This window comes from Danio aesculapii, chromosome 24 (genome assembly GCF_903798145.1).
Source record: "Danio aesculapii chromosome 24, fDanAes4.1, whole genome shotgun sequence".
In the NCBI taxonomy this organism is placed as follows: Eukaryota; Metazoa; Chordata; class Actinopteri; order Cypriniformes; family Danionidae; genus Danio; species Danio aesculapii.
The window spans coordinates 24,165,675-24,192,755 of NC_079458.1; the positions used below are offsets into that span (position 1 = coordinate 24,165,675).

The window sequence follows — 27,081 nt, forward strand, 5'->3', positions numbered from 1 at the left end:
CAGTATGTTACGTTTACACACATGCTCAAATTACATGTAAATTCATCAGCTTTTAACAGCGTAATACTCGCTACTCACTACTCTTGAGTACTTTTGAAAGGGCTACTTTTTACTCATACTTTGAGTAATATTTACAGCAGATACTTTTACTCTACTTGCACTACATTTTTAGGCAAGTAATGATACTTTTACTTGAGTATGATTTTTCAGTACTCTTTCCACCACTGTCTTTATTTCCTTTCACTTTTTCTCGTGTACTTAATTTTTGAAAACATCAAAAATGTCTGAAGTTGAGTGAACAATAAAGCTCATTTGGAAATTGGCTAAGGAATAATACATTTTCAGAACAAACAAACATAGGTCAAATGAAAAACAAAATAAAATAAAACAGCCAAATGTTAAACATTTATTAGACACAGAATTAGAAACAGGACAGGAGGCAAAGCAACAATAATGATAAGCAAGACAAGGATCAAAACATGGCCGGACAAGCGTGTCTTTATAGTCCTAGTAATCAGTCCATTACGAGCTTCCAGCTGTGTGTGTGTAATCAGAAACTGAAGCTGGTTCCTCCATTTGAATTATAATTTGAGCATTTGATTTGTCATTTAATTATTAAAGGATTTTATAAAGGAGCTGTTCATGAAAATATCAAATGTATTTGATTTCTCATTTGAGAATTTGCATTTTGACTAATTATTTGATCGTTTGAGCATTTGGTTCTTCAATTTAATTTTGTTAGGAAAAACCTCCATATATATATATATATACACATACACAGGTTAAATACAAATTAACACATGCACTAAGCATTTGTTTTTGTAGAGCGAACTAGGTAAATGTGCGATGAATATTCACTTTAAAAACCTTTTTTGCAGCGATATAATGAGGTAATATTTTGTTGTTGTTGTTGTTAATAATAATGATATTAATGTCATTAATAATGAAAATAATTGCTAGGTTTAGAAATGCAACCTTTATTCTTTTCAAGTAAGGAGGTCTGAGATTAACTCAATTTAAAGTAACAAATTGGCAGAAGCTTTTTTTGGTGAACTTGCAAAGTTTTGCTCACCAAAATAATCTTTTTAATTTAATAAAGATAAATTTTGTTTAGCTCAAGTAAATGTGTTAAATGTAGTTGTACAGAGATTTTTACTGATTATTACTAAACCAACAAAAAAGTACTTTTTACAGTGTAGCTTGATTACCTTTAGGTCCTGTTTACACATGGTATTTAGATGTGTTTTTTGTCAATTTGAAGAAAAAATGCAATGCTACGGTAAATGTACTTTGTTTAAGCATCGGCATTGTGATATTTTAATCTGGTATTTTATTGTTCTGTATGAGTCATTTTTATTACCAAAACATTTATTCAACCTGGGTGTCATATGAACATGAACATCACAGTCCAATCCAGCAGTTTATCTCTCATCATTTTACCTGATCATTAGCATTCAGCTAAGCAGAGCTTGACTGAGATGACCTGCAATAACAATTCATCCATTCAGCGTTTTCTTCTAGCGTCTGTCCAAGGAAAGATGATTCTGTCATGCCATGCTCGCACACATGGCTGCAAATTATAATGAAGCTTGAGAGAAAATGTGTCGCGTCCTTTTCAGGTGAAAAAGGCAATTACTAAAGCACAATTAATTTTCATTTTATAAACGTTTGTTGTTTTCATTTACAACAACATTCCAGTTCAACGTTTTATTTTGCCAACCTACTGAAGGCACAATGTAATTATTCAGATATGCACAGGGGCGCAACTATTGAGCTGAAACACCACTGGATCACTGGACTCGGAATACTTACAGGGGATTATAAATAAGTGTGGCATACCTGTCTCAAGGCCAGTTTATAACTGCAAGATGAATTTCAAAGGCGATTCAATAAGGGGCAAAAAAGACTCTGGGGAAAAAAGATGTGTTTAACGAGAAAATAAAACAAAAAGGGATGGAATTCAAAGAGTAAATGCCAGAGCTTTTTCACGTATTTTTACACATCACTCGCAAAAACACCAAACTGTAAAGTGAAAATCTTGTGCTTATAAAAATGTGGCATTTTACACTGCTTGGTTAATTAACAATTCATCTACAGTATGCGCACTTGATAGTGGTGGATAGGTGTGTGGGAAAGAAAACAAAAGAGTCCAAATTGATATTGTGAACGTGTTATAATTAGAGAAAAATTCTTAATTTTTTTCAAAGAAGTTTTATTTAAAATATTTTGGTCATGTCCAGCATGTTGTAAACTCAATCACGTTAAAAAAAACATGGCTATTCAATGTGAAGTACCATTGATTACTACAACGCCGTTGGTTAAAACACTCCACTGGTACAGTATGATGTTTTGTTGGACAAAATATCTGTTTTAAATACTAGTCAAAGTATAAATGAAAAGTGGCTTTTCTAAAAGTACTCTAAAAGTAAGTGAGTAAGAATTATTCTCTGAAATTGAATCGAATATGTAGCTTACATCAGTGCCATTTTTAAGGGACTAATGAAATAATCAATAGCAATTTCAATATGAGGTGACACAGTGCCTTAGTGGTTAGCACTGTCACCTCACAGCAAGAAGGTTGCTTGTTCAAGTCCTGGCTGGGCCAGTTGGCATTTCTTTTTGAATTGAATAAACTAAATTGGCTGTAGTGTATGAGTGTGTGTGTAAATAAGTATGTATGGATGTTTCCCAGTACCGGGTTGCTGTTGGAAGGGCATCCACTGCGTAAAACACATGCCGGAATAGTTGGCAGTTCATTCTGCTGTGGTGACCTCTAAAACAAAGACTAAGTGCAAATAAAATGAATTAATTAATTAATGAATTTCAAAATTTATTGTGTGACTTACATCCATAAGTGTCGCCATTTTTTTTATTTGTTCATTCATTTATTCATTCATTCATTCATTTAAACATTATTTTTTTGATCAATAGGAATTCAATTTATTTATCAGAGGTAAGAACTTTAATATATTATTGCAAAATATTTATTTTAATTAATTTAAATTAATACCACTTCTTCTGATTGATATTATATGGATCCAACTCAGTTTGTTGTACAAGTTGTTTACATGAAGGCTTTTCAGTCCAATTAAGCCTTCAATCTGATTATTAGCATATTATTTGTTTGAATGTACACAAACCAACTGTTAGCAGACATAACAACTACTATAAAGTGCATTATCTCCAATAGTACAATAAAAATAGTAAAGAAACCCACAAAAATCCATGATAGTGTGATGAGCAGCATAACTTCACCTCCGTGAACTCTGGCAGTTTTACACAACATATGATTGTGGAGTTTGGACAAGTGACCCCTCTCACCTCTCTCTTTGCTCTCGCTTTTTTCAGCTTGGCAGTCGTGAAACATCTTCTGCCCTGTTATGTCTTACCTGCCATATCAGCCCAGAGGATTTTTTTAATGACTGCTGGAGATGGCGGGATATTTTCTGTTATCTTGAGGGAAACAAGGAGGCTAATGATGCCATATCTTCAGCATTACCTGTCTCAGGATGTCCAATTAACTCCTTGAGAGTGAGAAGTATAGGAGGCTCGTCCAGTGCAAACCGTCGCAGTGTAAATCACTCTCGGGGTCTCGCTTTAAAGCCGGATGAAGTCAAATAGAAATGGCGTCGGGTTGCCAGGTGGATCAATAGAGATATTGTTAAGGGAGTTTTGTCTGACAGAACAGCATCTCACTTCTGTGATAAAAGTGAGAAAGGAGAGAAATACCTCAGGGCAGGCTGGGAACAAACATCAGCGGCGACTGAGGAATATTTGGCAGAATGCGATTTGCAATATTAAAGTCTTGCAAATGATAACAAATCACATGGTAACTGATGGTATAATGGCTTTCTGAATGGATGGTTATTGCTGTTTGCACTTAAAAGGAGAGTTCAGCCAAAAAACAAAACACAAACTCTTGTTGTTGTTGTTGTTGTTGTGTTCTCTGTGGAAAGAAGATATTTTGAACAGTGTTTTAGCAACTGTTCACACGGTGAAATTTAGGGGTGCCCAATACAGACCCATTGATGTATTTCCACTGTGGTTAACATAATATATAAGGCTATGCTTTTTGTAGTTTCATTTACAGAAGCCGTTTGTTGCTGTGCAATGTATTTATTTAGTGTGTTTCAGTGGTAGGAGGTAACGAATCACAAATGTCACGGTTCAGATCACACTATGGTTTTTGAGTCACGGATCGGACCATTTTTTGCATGAGCAAAAAAGGAAGGAGTCAATGTCATTTGCTTTCCATTTATACAAAAATATTACTGAAAAAAAGCATTGGTTTTAACAAAAAGAACGTCGTATTTAATACGAAAAATGATCTTTGCTACTGTTGCAGATTATGCTAAACAGCTTGTACAACATATCATATTTATTTTCGATTAATGATTCAACAATTCACACATAAAAATTTGTTTCATTATTGGTGGATCATTTTTGAAAACCTGTTCAGTGACATAATTTTAAAGGTTGTTTGTCGCCACCTTTTGGTTAAACAATGTAATTGCTACAACATTCACCAGCGTCAAGTTCCATTAAACAGTGATTTTAACCTTTAACATAAACATCAGTGTTTATATCTGAACTATAAACTGTTATTCCAGTACTGCTGTGTTATTTGACTGTTGTTTGACTCTCAATCTAACACAGATTTAAGTGCAGCACTTCGAAGTGTAAATAATTTATCATTCATGTTTGATTTGATTTGAGTTTGAATTGAGATCACGATATTTTAGCGTTTAATTTTGCATCTTTACCAACAGTACCAGAAAACACCTTTATTGAATAATCTAGGAAAGCATTTAGGTTCCACCACAACTTCTTCTGTCATCATTATATTTTACAGGAAAGCCAAAATGCTTTCATTCACGTGATTTGAATGGTCTTAATATGTTTTCTTCTTTTGGGAATTAATGGAAAGTGTTGTGAATTTCTCTGTCTGGCTCACGGCACCAAAACTGTTGTGAAATTCTAAGACTAGCAAAAAACCAGGGAGAACTTTTGGGCATCTTCAAAGCAGAATCCTTTAATAAGAAGAACTCAGCCTCACTGTGGCGTCATTGAAATAATTTAGTTTAAAGACATTTTTACAGACATTGATACATGTAGGTGGGAACAGTCTAAAACAAAGCATGCAAATGAAGTGTTGTTGTCGGCAGGGTAAACTGCTTTTTCCATCCCCGATCTCATCAGCATATAAGTACTCATTCACAATACATTTTAGCATGAAAACAGTGTGCAAATGATGTTCTGGAGACAGAACCCGGCTGACCAGTTGAAACTGACAATTTGCATTACTTTGGAGACAGTCAGGGCTCAGGAAACCGAGAGATTTTAGGGCCTGTCACATCCTAAAAACCAAATAGAACTTTTCTGTTATATATAGATTATTGCTAATTTGGAACTAGATTATATAAATTTATATTCCCACAAAAGGCTATCATTAAAAGGCTTTATTTTCTTCTGTTATTGGCGGAAAACCAACGTTGAAATATATGTCAGTAAGTGCTCTATTTTTACTAAAGCTGTACTTTGAAAATATTCAAGGGTCATTTGATAATAATTAGTTTGTATTTTGTTGTACAAACACCTCTTCATGGCTTACACGTTATGCTGGTGGTGTAAATATAATCATTTTGCTAATATTCGATTCAAATGGTCTCATTTAATAGATTTTCCTCATATGCATATTAAGATTTGTATTAAAAAGGTGCATTAATAAAATTTGACTGCTGGCTGAAATGAACATGTTAATGTAAAAGTTGATTATTAAATTGTAGTATTTTCATTTCAATTTAAGCTACCCATTCAATATGCACAATAAGAAACAAAAAGAAAGAGCTTTGACTGCATATACTCTGGGGAAGAATGCATTACATCTGGTTTCCAATTTGTTGTTGTGCTTGAATGTTAAAGGGGCCTTCCTATGAATTGTCAATCACTGATATGTCCCCCCACCAATTAGAATTTAAGACCCCTGCTGTAGATGTTTAGTTATAACCAGTAACCAGTTAGATTAAGCTTGTGTAAGCAGACCTTCAGACCAGAGGCAGAAGATCTGGACTCCATTACAGATTTCATGGGCCATGGGCCATTAAGCATATATTTGCCCAATGTAAAACAACCAATCACAATTTCATAAGCTTTCATCTTACATGAGAGGGTTAAACATCAGGTCAGGTTGTTTGCAACTGAACTCTTTATATCTTGCATGACCTTATTCTATATTCTATATTCTTAATCATACTACCAAGTAAGAGTTTATTGAGCTAAAAGTCAGTTTATGGTGAGAATTGACAGATAGTTTTTGTTATTATCAGCCTGCACACACTTCCCAGTGCTGGGATATGGCTGGAAGGGCATCAGCTTCATAAAACATCTGCCTGAGTAATTGGCAGTTCATTGTGCTGTGGTGACATTATACTAAACCGAAGAATAGTGAGCCTGCACACTCTATTATGATTAGGTTTTCCATTTCTTCTGGGGCCAATCTGAACATTTTTGCTTCATATCTCTCTCCACCTTGAGCTGATTTTTGTTGGTATCACCTTGCACAGCCTATCTTGGTGATGTTTTGTGCACATTTATTCACCAGAGACCAAAAACAGAGCAAGTGTTCCAGTCTGTGCTTTAATAATTCCTCTACATTTCATTGAAAAGCATCCATCAGCGCGTGTCTGCCCATACCTACCGTAACAGATAAGCTCGATAAGGCCCATTTATCAAGCCGTACTCTATTTAAGGAAAGAGAGAGTGTCGATCAATACCAGGCTCCCACTGGGGTTCATTCTACACGGTGGGTTGTACTGTCAGCGAATCATTATGCAACAGTAATCTCCCCAACTTGAGAAAAGAGCCGTCCGTGTCCTCCTGAGAAAAGCCATACTCATGATGAGATGAATTTTCGATCAGTGCCAAGTTTCAATGAGGGGGCTGCCATTGCTTTTCCAGGAGGAAAGCAGTACTCTCCCAATTTAGGTTGGTCTGATGAGCTCTTTTTCCTGGCTATCGAGTCAGGCTCTCCCTCGGGACAAGAGGACGGAAGAGGCAGACAGGCGTTTTGAGATGGACAGTGTCATGAACAGCCATTCTGGCTCTGAACGCTTGGCTGTGATCCTCCTGACAGGAAAATGAAGCTGTCATTCATGCTCCTGATGTGTCGAGCCAAGAACCCGGCATTTACATGTGGCGGTAGGGCTTTTCTGCTCACATGAAAGACTGGAAAAAAGACGTCTCTCTCTTTTACATCACTTAGATAAAATGGGACGAGGCATGAGGGGACTTTAGAGGAGACAGGACTGATAAAGATGGAGGGACGCGTCCTTTGAAGTGACAGAGAAGTGCAGATGCGAAAAGGATGGTGTAATGTGGATTCTGGGCAAGAAGAAGTAGATGCGATGGAAATGAGATTTGTGTCTTGCGATCGATTCTTTTTTTTTTTTTTCTGGGAGGGATTGATATATTTGTGCCAGGATTCTGTTGTTTGGGGAAGAAAAGAAAGAATGAAAGGAAGAGAGAAAGTATTAGAAATGCTGGCACTGAAATAGAATTTGAAGTTTCATTTATAAAATGGCTCTCAAGGCACATCAGGCTCATCGGGGAGCCATACGCATGCAAATGCACTGTGTGTCTAGCAAACGAGACCAATTCTTTTTGTGTTTTCCCTAAACAGCTGCTGTTGTTGTTGTTGTTGTTGATAAGTTTCTTGGTTTCACTTGTCACAAAAGCAGGTTAACTTCCAACTTATCATTATGAAGTACGTGATATCAGATATTCATACTGGGATATCTATTTTATCCAAGTATAGACTGTGTGCAGTGTATATAAGGCTAGATGTCACATTTTTTTCTTCCAGTCAATATTTATCTGGGTAAGATATATATTTTTTTTAAATATTTAGCATATACAGTACATGCCATAAAGTCTTTGTCATGGCCAGGAAAAGGAAGGAGGAAGACAAAAGATGGGTTTAATAATTATAAAATAAAATGGGCAACAAAAGCAAACCTGAGGCGGAAAACATTAATATACAACTAAACAAACAAACTTGACTGGGCAAGGCTGGCAGGGATCAGGGCTGGACAGAACAGGACAGACTAGACTTGACTGGAATATTGATGCATGACAAACAGCAGAGGAGACAAAAGACAGAATTAACAAACAAACAAACAAACAAACAAACAAACAAACAAACAAACAAAAAGGTTAACTGAATGAACTGAATGGGTTAACAAGGAGGAGAGAACTAGACAATAGACAGGAGAGCATATGGTACAAAGACACAACACAATGTGCTCACGTAAAACGGGGCTAGAACACACAGCCAATAAAAAAACTCATTGACCGTGTATTCACATTATACACAACACTAAAGCATGTGGCACATGTAAACAAGAACCACATGCTAAACACCACTCCAACAGAAGACACGATAAACAGAAACACTTACCATGCACTCACACACGGCATGCATGTTCCAATTCCTGCACCAACTGAAACAATCTAGACCGAGACGCTGAGAATAGAGCAACATGCTGCATAAAAAACAACACACACCAGGATGAGAGCTCACATCCCGACCACGCCCAGACCTCGCACACTCGCGTCAAGCAAGACTGTGCATGGCCTAAGCGCTGCCAAGATGGCGCTCACACAGAAAGGAAGACAGACAGGAAATATAAGTGCTCGATCTGAGAAAACTCAAGCCGAGCACTATATACTAGACAAGACAGGGCTAGTGTCTGGACTCTGCCACCAAAACAAGAATTAACAAGACCAAAGTAGCAGAATCCTGACAGTCTTGGCTTCAAAAATTACAATAATAACATTAAAATAATATACAATATAAAAAAACAAGTAAGTAGGTCAGTTTATTATTATTATTATTTTGTAATAATTTATTCATGTATTCTTTAAAGAGACAATAAACTGGCCTAGGGTGGTATTTATAATATTATGTAAAATCATTTCCAATAAATATTAAATTCTGTTCATTTTTACTTAAAATTTATTCATTCATTTTTATTCAGCTTAGTCCCTTCATTCATCTGGGGTCACCTCAGCGGAATGAACCGCCAACTTACCCAGCATATGTTTTACACCACGTATGCCCTTCCTGCTGCAGCCCAGTACTGGGAAACACCCATATACTCTCACGCACACACACATACATTATGGCCAATTTAGTTTATTCAATTCACCTATATCGTATGTCTTTGCACTATGAGAGAAATTGACATACCCAAAGGAAACCCATACAAACACTGGGGGAGCATGCAAACTTTACACAGAAATGCCAACTGACCCAGCCGGCATTCGAACCAGCGACCTTCTTGCTGTGAGGCGACAGTGCTAACCACTGAGCCGCCTTGTGACCTTAACTTAAATTCTAAATATTAAATTCTATCTGTTCATTAAAGAATGATGTCTATGAATTATGTATTTTACAAAACAAAAGTTTATAGGAAGCTCCTTCTGCAACATGCAGATCGAATGAAATGTCCAACCCAGAGTCACGAACTAAACCTGACAAAATTATTTTTTAAATCCATGGCGAAAATCAAAAACCTGTAGTGAAATTTAAAAATCCTTGGTGAAAATCAAATGATCTTTTAATTTAGATCCACTGTTGGTGCATTTATAGTTGCTGAGCGGCAGCCAATTGTGACAACAAGCAGCTTTATGCACAGACACACAGTGAAATCCTGAGAGAATTTCGGAATTGCCAGCCTTGTTTACATCTGTTTAACGATCACTGGGCTTGGGTTACAAATGGATGATCAACTCGGTTTCAGAACCCAGCAGGAGTTTAAAAAAAGAGCTCCATCTCCCTGTTAAATTAGCCTGGCCCGGCGGCTGTGTTTCCAGCCAAGAGTGAATGGAGTGATTGATTGAGCCTGGTGTGAGCAGAGGTGAGGGGAAACCGGAAGCAGTCCATGCAAATAACACAGCTCAAGCCAACTCCACCAGCCCTAGAGTTTAATGAAGCATAGATTTTCACCACAAACTCCCAGAAGGCCAGGTGAGGCTTGCACATCTATGTTTTTTGGCCATGTTTGTTATGCACCTGCACCCCATAGGCACTTCACAAATACCTGCTGCAGAGCGGGTGTCAGAGACCACTCACCATCTGTTATAATGTCTGTCCGTCACCACTAGGATTGTTGTTTTTTTCCTGTTTGTTAATTTTTCTTGTTGTTCATACTGCTTGGCGTCTCTTCAGTCATTCTGGGAGTTTGGCTTCATGCCTGTAGGCACCATGTGTGGGTCTCCTGTATCTGTCAGGCCTGTCGGCTGGAGCTGAAATGCACAGGTCTTTATTTCAGGCTCTGTGGTGGAGTAGTAGTAAGAGGCGTCGGTACTAATTAAGTGTGGTAGAGATAAAAGTCCTTGAACTGATGGACTGTGACGGACGAGATGTGGCTGTGTTTTGTTGTTTGCTAATTGTTGATTGCTTTGTTGAAGTTTTTAGAGGATTGGGTTAAATTAGTATTATAACATTTTGACACACTAAAATATTTGTATTCTCTTTTTAGTATTTTTTGTATGCTTGTTTGTTTAATTATTTTAGTCTTTAATATCAGTTTAATTTGGTCTAATGAGAAAGGGCATCTAATCCATAAAAAGTCAAACAAAAAAATACATTTTGGGAGAATAATTGAAGAGTTCAGATGCAAAAGCCGCTAAACGCCACTTCCCCCAAAAATGAGCTAATGGCATTGAGGGAATGCTTTAGGCATGTAGTTCATGTTCAACAAATAAATTAGCTTCAAATCATCTAAATCCCAGCGTCTGCTCATTCAGAACAGTTTGTTTGCAATGGCCTCTAAACGCCACTTGCTTTTGACAGCAAAAGCCGCTATGTTCCAGGAACCAATCAGAAGGCGTGAATCGAATCATATGTTTTTAATGTAATGACCTGCAGATATGCCGACTTTTATGAGGAGACTGTTTTGTTCCGATTTAGATTTTAAAAGATGTAGATTGATGAACTGCATGAGCCTGCCTGACTGTCACTGAATAGCAAATGAAAACCAACAATTTATTGCATGCACACCGAAATGTGAAGTCCGGTGGACAGTAGTAGACTCTGAAATAAGACGCAGATTCCACATGAGGTTATCAGTTAGCAAAAAATATAAACATTAGGTGAGCAGGTTACATTGTAACCCCGTGTCCTAACGGCATGCTACATGATGAGATGATAAGTTATAAGCAATTTGGCTGTTTGCACCAGACCAAACATGACAGAAATGTAAATACTGCCATTCAGAAGCACAGAATATGCACTCACTCACTTAATGGTAAAGTTTATAATCAAATGAATACATATTAAACCTCACATTTAAATCTACATGCTAAATCACTGATATGTGTTGGTTTTGAGTCAGGGTTCTAAAGTTTAATGTCAACTGGTTTATTTTAAGTTTTCAAGATCTGAGGTGAACTATCTGCTGCTGCTTTCAGTAGTATGGCAATAAATGTCATGTAAAATGGCATTTACACTCACATTATTAGCATTTAACACTGAATAAAGCACATGAGGTGTACCAGAGGTGATTGTTGTCAGCTTTCTGTTGTTCAGCTGCAAGAAATGGAAGTCGTTTCACTTTTTTAATATATCAATTCAAGGTGTTGGTTAGATCAAAAACTTTGGATTAATATGGAGAATATCCCTTCTATCACCTGCAGTTACTTTTAAATAGAACACGGTTAAAGCACACTTTAGGCTCAGACTCGCTCCTTGGTCCTCAATATGGCAACCTGCACTTGCGTTTGTTTTGATCCAGGAATGCAATACCTAGTTCAACCACAGGGTGTCAAACGTACATACTGCACCTTTAATAAAATGAACTTGTTTGAATTTTATGTTCAAAGTATTTTATACTCAGTATAGGCCTCTTTGTTTTTTTACCAGGCAAGCAAACACTGTCACACTCATTGTCATCGAATCACTGTATCAGCTTTATGATGATGGTACTGTACATGCAAAACTTCTCCATCTTGTTTTCATTGCTCTGGTACATGTATGTATGTATGTATGTATGAGCTCAGGGAAATGTTCTTTGATCAGGTATTACTGCTCAGTGATTGCTTGAAGCAAATGCTGCTGTCACTCACAAAAAAAAAGAAATATTTTTATCTCGGGTGGCACCTGCTGAGAAGTGGCATAATTTAAAGTAACAAGACTTTAAATAGATGAGCCCCACTTTCCGCAATTCCCCCACAATGAACCAGACCCTCATGTCTAAAACGGCCTTTAGGAGAACATGTTTCACATGCACATGAACTGCATCTTACGGAAGTGACAACGAGTCATGCATCACAATTCCACCCCACGATCCACTCGAAATGCTCCTGTGACCCACTTTTGTGTCCCAACCCAGCAGTTTTGTACTTTTTAGAAGGCGCAGCTTTAGAGCATATAAATATTCTGTTTTATAGCCTGTCTAATGCTTGTCCATTGTTGATATCTTTTAGTATAAACATGAGCTGTCTTTATATGCTCAAATCTTTTTCTCCAGAAGGACAAGATTTACTCTACCACACCATTGCACATTCTTTTTTAATGGAAAGAGATGTAGATGTAGTCACACATTAAGCATTTGCATGTAGCTCTATCACAAAGCACATTTTACATGTATTTCCCCTGGAGCTGCCTTCAGGAACAGAGCTTGTTTTAAGTAATTATGCTCTTGCGTATGCAGTGACAGCAAGCAGCAGAGTGTCGTCCGCTGAAATACAGTTTCAACTTTAAATGATTGTGAAGATCCAGGCATTTTCAAACATTTAAGCGTTTATCTATGACTCCTCTCTCCGCAGGTTAATGAAACAAATTAGGAAAGTATTGTTTTGCTGTGATTGGCAGTGTGTGTGTCCATGCCTTATATTCCTTACATTGTGGGGACCAAATATATAGCAATTCCAGTAAATTTTGACATTGTGGGGAGATTTTTGAAGAATGAAGTATTTAGAAATGCAGATTGTTTCAGGTATTTCAAACACTCGACTGATGTAGTGAAGGGAAATTGTAGTAAAGTATAAACTTTTAGGCTCTATTTTAACTGTCTAGTCGCGAAGCTAAAGCACATGGAGCATTAGACCTGTGTCCGAATCCACTTTTGCTATTTTAAGGATGGAAAAATACGCTCTGTCTCGCATGGTCTAACAGGGTTGTGCTTATTCTCTTAATGAGTTACGGGTGTGTTTGGAGCATAACGTGAATTAAACCAATCAGAGTCTTGCTCGTCTATTTTTGCTTCTCTTGATTTTTCCTCTTATTAAAAATGTTTATTAATATTTTTCTATAACATATGAATGTGGATGCACTAGTTTTTGGACCGTTATCATAAATTATTTTGTTAGATAAGCTCCAGATTTGACTTCAGTACTGACTAAATCAGGAGTTTTTAAACTGTGGTGGGACGTGAGACATTGAGGCGTGTACTCGAGTAAATTATGATGACGATTTTTATGTGTTCACTAGAGGGAATCATATGATTAACGTTGGCTCCACAGCTAACTTTAAGGCACCTGTAGAGTTAATGCATTCCAGTAAAACATATACAAATAAAATGGACCGGGTGCTGTTTAAAACTAATGACGGTGAATGAATGAAAGTCAAACCGGTGAGCCGTCTGACAAAAAAGTGCCCTTCTGAATCAAATCAGCTGGATGCCCTTCAGGATCTTTCACTTACTTTGAAGACACTACTGACTATGCTTACATGGACTTCAGTAATAGTTATTTGCCTTAATCTGAATAAGACAATAATATAAATATATGAAGTGCTTTTTGAATGTTGCGTCACCAGGCTATTCCCGTTTCCTGCAGAGTCTCGTATAATTTTGGGTGTTTCATCTTCAATTTCTTGACTTTAAGTGCAGTTTGGCAGTTTAACTTTCACTCATGAACATTTCATTCACGTCCCCATGACAAACTGGGGTATTTGACGTGAATATGAATACTGGTGGAAGAGTGTTGCTTTTATTAATACGTCGAATGGAAAGAAAAAAACTTCCAGCAACTCAACCAATCCAGCAGGGGTCTGCAGCATTTTCTGTATGTACGTACATCAAAAGCAAGTATGTTATGGCTCATGCTTATTGATAGTGGAAGATGATTTACGGTTAGTCGTGTCAGGAATCTGACCACAGATTAGCATGTGATCCTCAAAGAAAAAGGCTCAGCCATCACACTGAATCAGGCAAGCTGTATATTTGTGTTTGAATGTAAATAATTCTATGCGCTTTAAACACAGCAAGTAATATGTGAATGATGTTTGCGCATACATTATAATTTTGGCTCGAGGGAGGGGTGCCTGGGGGTGCAAGTGAAATTGGACAAACTTGGGCGGCCGTGTGTCCTAAAAGTTTGAAAACCCCTGGACTAATCTAATGTATATGCACAAATATAATATTGTATAGCTTCCTATTAAAAATATTAATTTTAAAAGTAGATTTGTCAGGGGTGTATTTATATATGTTGAGCACTATATTTTTTACCCAGAGTGTTTACATGGTCATAATACAGCAAGGACTGCAACAAGCATTAAGTTTGGGATAGCTTTTGCAGCCGGACATTGCTTTACAATGCCTTTGATGGGTGAACATAAGCCAGTGGGGCAGTGTCTTTCTCTCCAGGTGTGAATTATTTATGACCATTGTCATTCCAATGCATACAGCTGAGATGACCCAAAATAGACTTTACAAAATGTAAATAATTGTAATGTTTTCTTTGAATAAGAGAACAAAATAAGATTTACATAGTTGTGAAGTAAATATTCTAGCCTACAAGACTGGTTACTCAAAAGTCTTGTTCAGGCCCATTCAGTGTGTTTTTTTTGGACCTTATTTCAGCTAATTTTTTTCTCCAAAACCCACTAACCATGCATATTTTTTCTTCTAAAAAGCACAAGCATGTACATCAATTTCTCTCACATATCATTGTAGCACAGTTTGTGCTGAATACAAAAATACATGTTGGCCAGTACTATGTAATAAGTAGCAGAAATAAGCACAAATGTCAGGGCATGTCAAAATATCTTAGGGGCCCCAAAATCACCTCAGACCCCTGAGAGTTAAACCAATCAGAGTCTCATCTCCCATTCCCTTTAAGAGTCAGTTGTGTCGTGCCATGGTGCATTTGCTATTTATATGGCGGACTTTGCAAGTGAAAAAAACTGAATGCTTTACTAGGAAGAAAACATTTAAACAAACCATGTGGTCCAGGATAAAGAATGAGACTCCTCAATTCGGCCTCTTCACTTTCTCTTTCTTATTACTTTTACTCTTTACTCATTTACTTTTGTGGATGAGGAAATGATGTTGTTGGCACTCCACTGAAGTCATCCATCAGCCTACATACATAATTTAATTTGTTAAGTGCAAAGATTTGTTTCAAAACTATTTCTAAATTTAGTTCTATTTCCAGCAAATGAATTAATGAACATTAATAAAAAAGTGTGGTCAAGAAACTACGTTATATCCAAACACACATCTTATTCTTATGCCCCATATGGTGATGCATTCGTCTACACAACCCTACAGGTGGACAATACTATACTTGTTTTCATTAAAACAAATATAAATATGCATATAATAAATAAAACAGCTATTAATAATCATTAATTTAAACATTATACAAATGCAAATTGTCATAAATGAGCTGAAAAAAGGCATGGAGTTTTTATATTTATGTAGAAAATAAGAATATTTGTAACATTTTAATCCTATAATTTTTTATATGTAAAGATGTTTGTGTATTGCTGTACATCCTGTGTGTATTAAGCAATGTGTAAGTGTTTGAACCCACATAGGAGCATAACTAATGCACACTGCATTGGACTTTACACCTGTTTTCAAATGGTCAATGGTGGTCTATTTCAGTTATATCAAAATAGCAATGTGCCAACAATGTGCCTTAACACACGTCTATTTTAGACCGGCACACCCATGAGTCCACAAAGTGGTTCAAATGGATTTGCTATTTAAACAACATGGTGCAAAACGTGAAAATGACAGCTGCGCTGGTCTGAAAATAGCAACAAATTACGCAAAACACGCCTTGCACCTTATTACGCCAGGTGTATGATAGGGTCCTCTGTTTGTAAACAGACTCATACACATGCAAAACTGTATTGCACATGTGCAACTGTAGGACATTTATTCATTGCACAGACCGATATCATGGGGAGTATTTTTTACCAGTATATTGCAAACATAAATATATTGTCTATCCCTAGTGTGCTTGCTTGATTTGTTCTCTGCTTACATGCATATATGCATGCATACGTGTCTGTGTGTGTGTATGTATATGCTTCTAGTCCACTTGCCAACTCTACACTGTGTTTGGATTGTCTGTGCTTCCTTCTGTGAATGCAGATGTGGGCATTTGCACGCACATCAGCTCGCGAATGGCAGTCCAGCAGCCCCTAGAGCACCATGCACTCCCAAATGAGCCAAGTGTTAATCCTTTTTCTGCGTGTTGTGTCTGTACACACACTGAGAATTAGCTCGTATCTGTGGGCTAGACCGTAAAGTACTCTTCAGATCTCAAGCACTGTAATTACTGCTGTCTGCATGTTATAAGCAGCCGTCAAACAGCTGTTGGGAGATTCAGTGCAGTGGTTGATTTGGTGCATGTGGTAGTGTTCGGATAAATGGTGGTGGAAAAGGTCATGGGTTCGGTTCTTGTAGAACTTTAAAAACTTTGAAAAGTAGCTTTGGATAAAAGCATTTGTTGAATGCTTCAGTTTATATTCAGTAAGATTTTTAAAAGTGATATGGCAGCTTTTCAGAGCAAAATAGATTTGTTTTAATTTGTCTGAAAATGTAAATATTTTATAATAAAAGTTTTTCGTTTGTGCTGGAACTAAACCTTTCACCGTATTATTATATAGTTAGAAATATTAAATGTTAAATGTACATGTACAGATGACGGATGGATGGATGGATGAATGGATTAATGGACGGACAGACAGATAAAATGGATGGATGGACAGACATGATAAAATGTATGGATGTATGGAAGGATAAAGAGACAGATGATAAAATGATAGAGGAATGAATTAATAAATTAATACTATGATAAAATAATAGTAGGCTGCATGGCAGATGGATGGATGAATAGATGGATGGATGGACGGACAGACAGATGACAGAATTAATGATGAATAGATGGACCTGCAAATGATAAAATGGATGGATGCATAAAATGATGGACAGACAGATGATAAAATGATAGATGGGTGGAGGGATGAATGTATGATAAAATATTAGATGGCTGTTTGATAGATAGGTGGATGAATGAATGAATGAATGAATGAATGGATGGATGGGTGGATGGATGGATGGATGGATGGATGGTTGGATGGATGGATGGATGGATAAATGGACAAACAGATAACAGAATAAAAGATGGATGGATAGATGGATGCATGGACAGATGATAAAGTGGATGGATGGACAGACAGATGATAAATAATGGATGGATGGATGGATGGATGGATGGATGGATGGATGGATGGATGCATGGATGGATGGATGGATGGATGGATGGATGGACTGACAGACAGATGACAAAATGAAAGATGGATGAATCTGCAAATAATAAGATGGATGGATGCATAAAATGATGGACAGACAGATGATAAAATGATAGATGGGTGGAGGGATGAATGTATGATAAAGTATTAGATGGCTGTTTGATGGATGGATGGATAGATTGATGGACAGACGGACAGACAGATAAAATGGATGGACGGACAGATATGATAAAATGTATGGATGTATGGAGGAATAAAGAGATGGACAAATGATAAAATGATGGAGGGATGAATTTATGATAAAATAAAAGTAGGCTGCATGGCAGATGGATGGATGAATAGACGGATGGATGGACGGACAGAAAGACAGATGACAGAATTAAAGATAAATAGATGGACCTGCAGATGATAAAATGGTGGATGGAAGGATGGATGGATGGACAGACATGATAAAATTAGTGGATGGATGGATGGATGGATGGATGGATGGATGGATGGATGGACGGACAGACAGACAGATGACAGAATGAAAGATAAATGGATGAACCTGCAAATAATAAGATGGATGGATGCATAAAATGATGGACAGACAGATGATAAAATGAAAGATGGAGGGAAGGATGAATGTATGATAAAATAATAGATGGCTGTTTGATGGATGGATGGATGGATGGATGGATGGATGGATAAACAGACAAACAGATAACAGAATGAAAGATGGATGGATGGATGGATGGATGGATGGATGGATGATAAAATGGATGAATGGACAGACAGGTGATAAACAATGGATGGATGGATGGATGGATGGACAAACAGACAGACAGATGACAGAATGGAAGATAGATGGATGAACCTGCAAATAATAAGATGGATTAATGCATAAAATGATGGACAGACAGACGATAAAATGATAGATGGGTGGAGAGATAAATGTATGATAAAATAATAGATGGCTGCTTGGATGGATGGATGGATGGATGATGTATGGATGGGTGGATGGATGGATGGATGCATGGATGGATGGATGATAAAATAAATGGATGATAAAAAGACGGACAGATGGATGACAAAAATGATAAATGGATAAATGAATGTAGAGGTTATAAAATGATGGATGGATGGTTGATTGGATGAAGAAATTATATATAGATAAGCATTAATTAATATTTCATAGCTGATATGTTAAAATGAACACAATAGATATTTGAATAATTGGATTTAATATGTTTAAACTATGCAATGAATTAAAATATGAGTCTCACAATTTTTAACTGCCAGCTTGCAGATTTTTGCTAATATTTTTGCTCCTCTCTCTGTGTTTGCAGACGGGACGCCCTACACATGGTGGGTCGGCCGTGGTAACGAGAAGCACTTCTACTGGGGTGGCTCTGCTCCTGGCATTCAGAAGTGTGCTTGTGGCATCGAGCGCAACTGCAGCGACTCCAAATACTACTGCAACTGCGACGCGGACCAGAAGCAGTGGTGAGCCGACACTTCATTTAACTACCAATATGCTGTTTCCATGACGATCGCCAAAGCCGGCTGTTAATTATAAGCTTTGGACTAAGTTGCTATTTGCGAGTTACTGACCTTCTTAGCCCAGCTATCAGACTTATGAAAGACAAGCATGTCATGTTCCCATCTGCCTTATTGTCTCTCTGTATTCATTAACTAGCGGTGTCTGCTTCATGAGGCGGTTGTCTCGACCTCAGCGCTTGTGCAAATGACTAACAGATTGGGCTGATGAAGAAGTTTGAGGAAAGCCGAACTCTGATATTTCCATCAACAAAAGCTCTGGCTGGTGTGTTTGGTGGCTTCATTACTAAAGAAAGAGCTGTGGGCGATATTGCAGAGGAAGGGTCATCCGTCAGACAGCCTCCTAGAACGGTCTGGGTTTGTGCTGCTTTGAGACACGTTCATTTACATCCTTCCTAATGGGCCTTTATAAGGCAGCTGTTAATGTCAGTCAGCTGTTAAAGAAGCGAGACAAAAACAATCCAGCTTAATGCAATACATTCAGTCCTAGATGTGCAAAGTGAAGAGGAGAGAAAGTCAGTTAGTATTTCCATTCCTCTAGTGCTTAAAAGGAATATCCTACCCAAACACTTTTGTTTGTTTGCTCACCCTTCATTTGTTCAAGACCTGATTGAGTTTATTTTGAATCAGTTGAACATAACAGAAGATATTTTTTAAAATCCTGGTTGCTGTAACCCATTGACTTCCATAGTATTTTTTTCCAACCAGCATTCTTCAAAATATCTTCTTTTGTGTTCAGCAGAACAAGGAAACTCATAAAGGTTTAAAAGGATGTAGGAATCAATTCTGAGAACATTTTCATATTTGGGTCAACTAACCTTTGAAGCATAATAATGGAGGAAATCCAGCCAAAAATTAGCAATTTGTTTATTGTACACTAATATACACTCACCGGCCACTTTATTAGGTACACCTTACTAGTACCGGGTTGGACCCACTTTTGCCTTCAGAACTGCTTTAATCCTTCATGGCATAGATTCAATAAGGTACTGGAAATATTCCGTTAGAGAAGCATCACGCAGTTGCTGCAGATTTGTCGGCTGCACATCCATGATGTGGATTTCCCGTTCCACCACTTTCCAAAGGTGCTCTATTGGATTGAGATCTGGTGAGTGTGGAGGCCATTTGAGTACAGTGAACTCATTGTCATGTTCACGTAACCAGTCTGAGGTGGTTCACGACATGGCGCTTTATCCTGCTGGAAGTAGCCATCAGAAGATGAGTACACTGTGGTCAAGGAGTGGACATGGTCAGTAACAACACTCAGGTAGGCTGTGGCGTTGACACGAGGCTCAATTGGTACTAATGGGCCCAAGAAAATATCCCCCACACCACTACGCAACCACCACCAGCAGACTGAACCATTGATTCAAGTGAGGATGGATCCATGCCTTCGTGTTGTTGATGCCAGATTCCGACCCTACCATCTGAATGTGGCAGCAGTAATCAAGACTCCTCAGACCAGGCAATGCTTATCCAATCTTCTATTGTGCAATTTCGGTGAGCCTGTGTAAATTGTAGCCTCAGTTTCCTGATCTTAGCTGACAGGATTGGCACCTGGTGTGGTTTTCTGCTGCTGTAGCCCATCTGCCTCAAGGTTGAACGTGTTGTGCATTCAGAGATGCTTTTCTGCATACCTCGGTTGTTACGAGTGGTTATTTGAGTTACTGTTCAGCTCAAACCAGTCTGGCCATTCTCCTCTGACCTCTGGCATCAACAAGACATTTGCGTCCACAGAGCTGCTGCTCACTGGAAATTTTCTCTTTTTCGGACCATTCTCTGTAAACCCTAGAGATGGTTGTGCATGAAAATCTCAGTAGATCAGCAGTTTCTGAAATACTCAGACCAGCCCCTCTGGCACCACCAACCATCCCACGTTTAAAGTCACTTAAATCACCTTTCTTCATTATGATGCTCAGTTTGAACTGCAGTAGATCGTCTTGACCATGTGTATCTGCCTAAATACATTGAGTTGCTGCCATGTAATTGGCTGATTAGAAATTTGCATTAACGAGTAGTTGGACCTAATAAAGTATCCAGTGGGTGTATTTTAGCAATGTGTTACCTAATTTTAAGTATATTGTTCACACAGTTTCATATTTGTTGATATGACTCATTTTAATTAGTTATCTTGTTTTTGGGCAATTGTGTTCATGACTTATTAACGTTACCTCATTTTAAGCACATTTTGTGCTATTTGTTACAATTTGAGAATATTATGCACACAATTTTCTGTTTTGCAACTATATTATGCGCACAATTCTAGTTCAAGACTTCATTTTAATCATATTATGCCACACGTGACTTTACAAATACATTTCCTAATGTTTAAATACATTATGCATGTAAAGTAATTGACTAATCTGTTGCCTCATTCTAGGTACACTACATCATATGTTTGTTACATATTTCGAGTATGATGTGCATACAATTTGCTACTTTATATTAAATATTCCGTGCATACAATTTTCTAAATAGTTACCTCATTTTAAATAAATAATGCAATTAACTTTACATTTTAAAGTATATTATCCACACAACTGACTAATCTGTTACCTTGTTTTAAGTCTATTATGTGCATCCATAACCAACAGCAATTTAGAAAAAAAACATGCAAAACTATATTCCCTTTGTGTTTAGATAATAATATGTGAGATTTTAATAATAATTTAACAAACAAAAAGAAAAAAGAAAATTGGGTTATCGTAGATTAACTAACCAGTCAACACAAAGCAGTTCAACTACTAAATCATTCACACAGAAACTGTTTTGATAATAAGTTCAGAGTTATAAAAATGCATTGTTTTGCTCAATTTCTGTTTGTGCTCTACATTTTTATGTATATCAGAGTATTGCACAGTTTGCATATCAACATGCTAACATCAGACTCGCAAAATCAGCAGAAAGTTACATGCAAAGCATTATTACAGAGCTGCTGTCTATGCAGACTGTTCCAAATTGCTCGCTTATTAGGGTTCATTACAGGTCACAGCCTCAAGGGGGCATTCGAACATGACGCAGGTTGTTTTCCATTGTTTTTCTATATATACACACACTTGAGGAATACGTTTGACCAGTGCAGTGTAAAAATGTTTTCTTTTTCATTCCGCTGCCCTTCATCACATATTTTTAAATGCAAAAATGTGTTTTGTGTGAATGACTACTTTGAATGCAACTCACTATATATTGGAGCAGCTGTAGAACTGTGTGCTCTCCACAGGAAGTATATTGGATGGATTGGTGGAAAGTAATAACCAAACAGACTTTATGTGCCGCTGGGTAACTGTGTGTTTGTATAAAGTACATTGCGTTTGTTTGCACTGGTTTCATTATGCTAAGAGCTTCGAAATCATTTTTGCAATGCTATATCCTTAAGGTAAACATAGCCTCAGTCCGTGAGTGGGGTCATATTAGCATGCATGTTTTCCTGCTGGATTTGCTACTTGTGAATATTTAGACTGTTGGAACGTGAGGGTTTTGCCTCTTGTGTTTGCTGGTTTAGCTGAACACACAGTAATATGTGTTAATGGCCCATGCACAGATGGACAGTGGGTTATTGCGCTGCTCTCACCACTTGTCGTAAACCCCAAGCAAACCAAACCACCATGCATAATGGATACAAATTAGGACATTGGATTTCAAAGCAGCACGCTTTATTCCCGACCACATTGTTGTTTGGTTTGCTATCCATAATTGTATTTTTTAAAAGAAATATTGCAGAATGTATGCATTATTAAAATAATGCTACATGTACCTGAGAGGTCTATGTGTTCAGTAATGTTTATTAATTTTGTAAAGTGTGTGAAGTGAGTGTTTCTACTGATTAAACAAATTGTATTGCTGTAATTAAAGAGCTAGTCATTGGTGTCAGAGGGCTGCTTTTGAGAGAAAACAAACATTCCTCTTATTAGTGCATTAATGAGTTCATTAGATCTCGCCTAGAAGGAGAGCTAAGACTCTTACAGTGATAGTTAAAACAAAAATGGGCAACATTAGGAAAGTTTAAGGGTGCCACAGAATGAAAATATAGATTTGCCTAGTTAAATAATGAGTTCAGTGCATTGAAATGGCATAGCGTGAACCTCAAACAACTTTGTTTCCTTGCTCTCATGTAAATTATGGAGGAAAACACAGAGTGTTACATTGCGCATAGGTTGATTAATATGCCCTCCATAGGCAATGTTTGATTGGCACTCCCCAGGCTGCATTTGATTGGCCACAATGTTTCCTAGTGAGATTACAACAGTGATATATTTTTCTCTCATTTTCTTACATCACTGAAAAAAGTGTTGCATGCAAAACTGTTGCAAACTATTTATTTGTGTTGAATTTAAACAAACAAATTAAACTGAGCAATGTTCAACTTAATTTGTTTCTTTAAATTCAGCCTAAATAAATTGTTTGCAAACATTTAACATAAAAAAATTTAGTAAATTCAAGGAATCATCTTTGAATATTTTTTTTCAGTGTATATTAAAAAGCCCCTATTATGGGTTTTTGAAAATGACATTCCATGTAGTGTGCAACACGGCTCTAAGTGAATGAAAACATTCAGCTGATGTTTAAATCTGAAAGCGCACCTTGTTTAAAAATATATATATTTTTAAATAAAAAATTTGTCAAAAATGATTTGCTAATCATCCGGATCTTTTGCCTGTTCGTATCGACGTCAACACGAAACAATACCAAATATGTTCTGTGCCGGATCGGGTAAAACATGAACGCACCATTCGTTTGTGGGACTGATCATGACTGAAGATGAATGAACATTAACGAGTGAACATTCTGGTGATAAATGCAGTAATCCACTCTGCAATTAAAAAGATTAGTCGGCCATTTGTTAAAGGAAGGATCAGAAAAGACTATTGATGCATGTGACTTTGGTGTACCCTATTTCAAATAAAGAAGCGTGGTGAGCAATCGCAAGCTCTCTGGAGAAAGTGAAACCACTCATGCTTTAGATGGCCTCGTAAACAACAACAGGACAACATGTTTATCTTAGCTTTGTGGCTGTTCGTCAAGACAAAGACAAGGTATGTTTGAGCTCAGGTCAACCACAGCTCGCTATTACTGTATATGTATATTACGATGTACGCGCTAGTGACATTTGTCTGCAAACCAATAGCGTTCAGTTGCGCGTCTAGCTCTGCCTTTTGGTACACTTTTGTTGTGCTAGGTACCTTTTGGAAAGGGTACCCAAAAAGTGGTACAGTACGGGTCGCTTTTACAGTAGGTACATTTTGACAGTGGAAACGGCCATAAAAGCCTACCGAACCGTACTATACTGTACCGCAAAGTGGAAACGGGCCTCTAGATTAACAATATAAATTTTTTCTGTTGTGTATATTGAAGTATTCTGCAATCAACAATTATCCAGTAAAGTCAAACTCAAAGTGCGTGATTTTTAATGTTAAGAATTAGTGGTGGGCCGTTATCTGTGTTAATGTGCTGCGTTAGACTCTTAATGCGTGATAAAAAAAAATCGCCATTAATCTATTCTCAAAGTTGGGTTGGGAGCTGAGTCTATTCTATGCAAGCTATAATGACTTTCACCTTGATATTTTAGAATGGATGCATACCTGACCGGTGAGCCATCTGACAAAAAAGTGCCTTTCTGAATCAAATCAGCAGGATGTCCTTCTGGATCTTTCAATTACTTCGAAGATACTACTGTCTACCCTTACATGGACATATGTAATAAAGTTATTTGTCTTAATAGATAATAATATAATTAAGGTGTTTACATGAAGTGCTTTCATGTAAGAGCTTCCTGTAATTTTGGGTGACTTTAACAGCAGTTCGGCAGTTTCACTTTAACTCTTGAACATTTCATTTATGCTCCCATGACAAACTGGGGTATTAGACGCAAATAAGGATTAAGGACTGGTGAGAGTGTTATGGAATTTAATAATGCACACCAAATGGAAAGAAAAAAAAACTTCAGCATTTCGTGATGTGTGTGTGTGTGGTCAGAAAAATATGACAAACAGTTGTACATGACGGTAATAGTTTGATCGCGGTGTTTACTTCAATAATCCAACTATACACCACGTCTTAATTCTATTTCTGTTAAGTTCAGTTATGACTTTAGTCGGGTTAAGGTAATCAAAAATCACTGTTTTAAGCTTATGTAGGCCTACAGTTCAAAAGTCATGTTTAACTGAATAAACAATTAGTAAACACAACTACATCTTATTGAACATAATTTATTTTCCATCACAGATTTTCATAGTAGAACAGTTTCTCAAGCAGTTTGTGATGCATTTTGGAAACCGGAGATGAGCCCCTGGTCTAATGTGCCACCTGGCTTGAGAAACCCGTTCTCAAAGACTTATATTTAGTCATTATTTGGGTAGCACACATATTCTGAATGTTTTTGGCAGCATTCAAATGAGCCATTTTAATCTAGAATAATCTAGATTAATTTCAAGATTACAGTGATTAATCTAGATTTAAAAAAAATAATCTATGCCCACCTATAATGATAATCCTTTGGATTGTAGCTTTTCAGACAACAATGATCAAGACACTACACATCAATGCTACAGATTCTACAGCCAAATCAAACCATGACATTTTATTAACTCATGCTCTGAAATTATACCGCACAGCAAACATCAACAATATGTAACATTAATTTTACTCATAACATGACATTTGCCCAAGGTGTTTTGAAGCTGTTGCTGTGATTACATCATCAGGTTCAGTGCTTTCATTGGTTCATGGTTTGACGCTTGTCTTAAAAGCATTACACTGCAGAAAAGTATCTGAAATCTTCTGACACTGCCAGCATTTCTTCAGAGGGTAAATGCCTGATTGCAACAGCCATTAATCGGCTGTTGTTGAGCATGTCTAAACAATGATCAAAGACAACAGGTTTTACCCTAGGGTTATAGGGATCTTTTAGGATTCCCAAAATTTGTGTAAGACATACAAATGATGGCTGAAAAGTTTCTTGTATGTGTGGCACTGCACAAATCTGTGCATGATTATTACAATGTAATGTAAAGATTTTCCAAATTCAGAGAGGGAGCAATAAAGAAAAGGGGAGTATAGGGATCAATGAATATTATATAGGGGTCTTCTCTTGTCAATAGCTACATTTCCATCCACTTATAAAACGGTGGATGGAAACGCCAAGATGCGCATAAATTTTAAAAATGCACCAAAAAGTATGCGCATAACTGAGTAGGATAAACTTTTTATTCGATAAGTAATGATTCGCATAAACTACGATGGAAACACTTTTAACGAACAAATTCCAGTATGCACAATAAAAACAGTCATGTGATTTTTTTTATAAGAGGTCATGTGATGATAAAAATGTGTGTGAACGGATAAACCAGCAGGCTGAGCACACTGTAAAACATCTGAAATTTAGTTTTGGCCATTCTAAAATGCTTTAACCATTTCAGTATCAGTGTTATTATATTATTAATGTCCTCCAGAATCAAGAGCGTCTGTGCTCCACGTCTAACACCTTCGAAAGCCACCACGCATTCACTGCGTGTCAAGTCAATTTATTAAAAAAGAAAGGATTGACACAGCTTCTCCTACCACAGCAAAATCTGTTTTTACTGTTGATATTTGGCGCCAGATAATCAGGAAGTGACGATTTTGTCTGTTTTCACTCGTTGGAGAGAAACGCTGCTTAATTCGCACATATTTTATGCAATATTCCAGTTTTACGCATAAAGTTAATTTTCGTTTTTGGATGGAAACATAGCTAATGTTTACATGCTGTGTTCAATAAAAACATGAAAACATTTAATAGTTGTGTGGTAATAGATTAAGATTTGTTTTTTTTTTTATTGTTGTGACTTCAGCATAACACATTTTTGTGGAATTCATGTCAAAATCCCTGTAATCCTAAAGTGTTCACATATATTTCTTGCAATTTTACAGTATATACTTCGGAATAAACATAACTGAACATTGAAAAAAACAATACTCTTTAAACTCACTAAAATGAATCATGTCTTGTATAATTC

General features: G+C 37.0%; 1 protein-coding gene across 1 annotated transcript in view; it reads left to right on the forward strand.

Annotated features, from left to right (window-relative positions):
* cntnap2a (contactin associated protein 2a) overlaps nt 1-27,081 on the forward strand; it is a 765,137-nt gene that overhangs the window by 524,697 nt on the left and 213,359 nt on the right. The window contains exon 14 of the mRNA XM_056451014.1: nt 18,880-19,036. Coding sequence (XP_056306989.1) covers nt 18,880-19,036 — 157 coding nt within the window. The remainder of the gene's footprint in view (nt 1-18,879; nt 19,037-27,081) is intronic.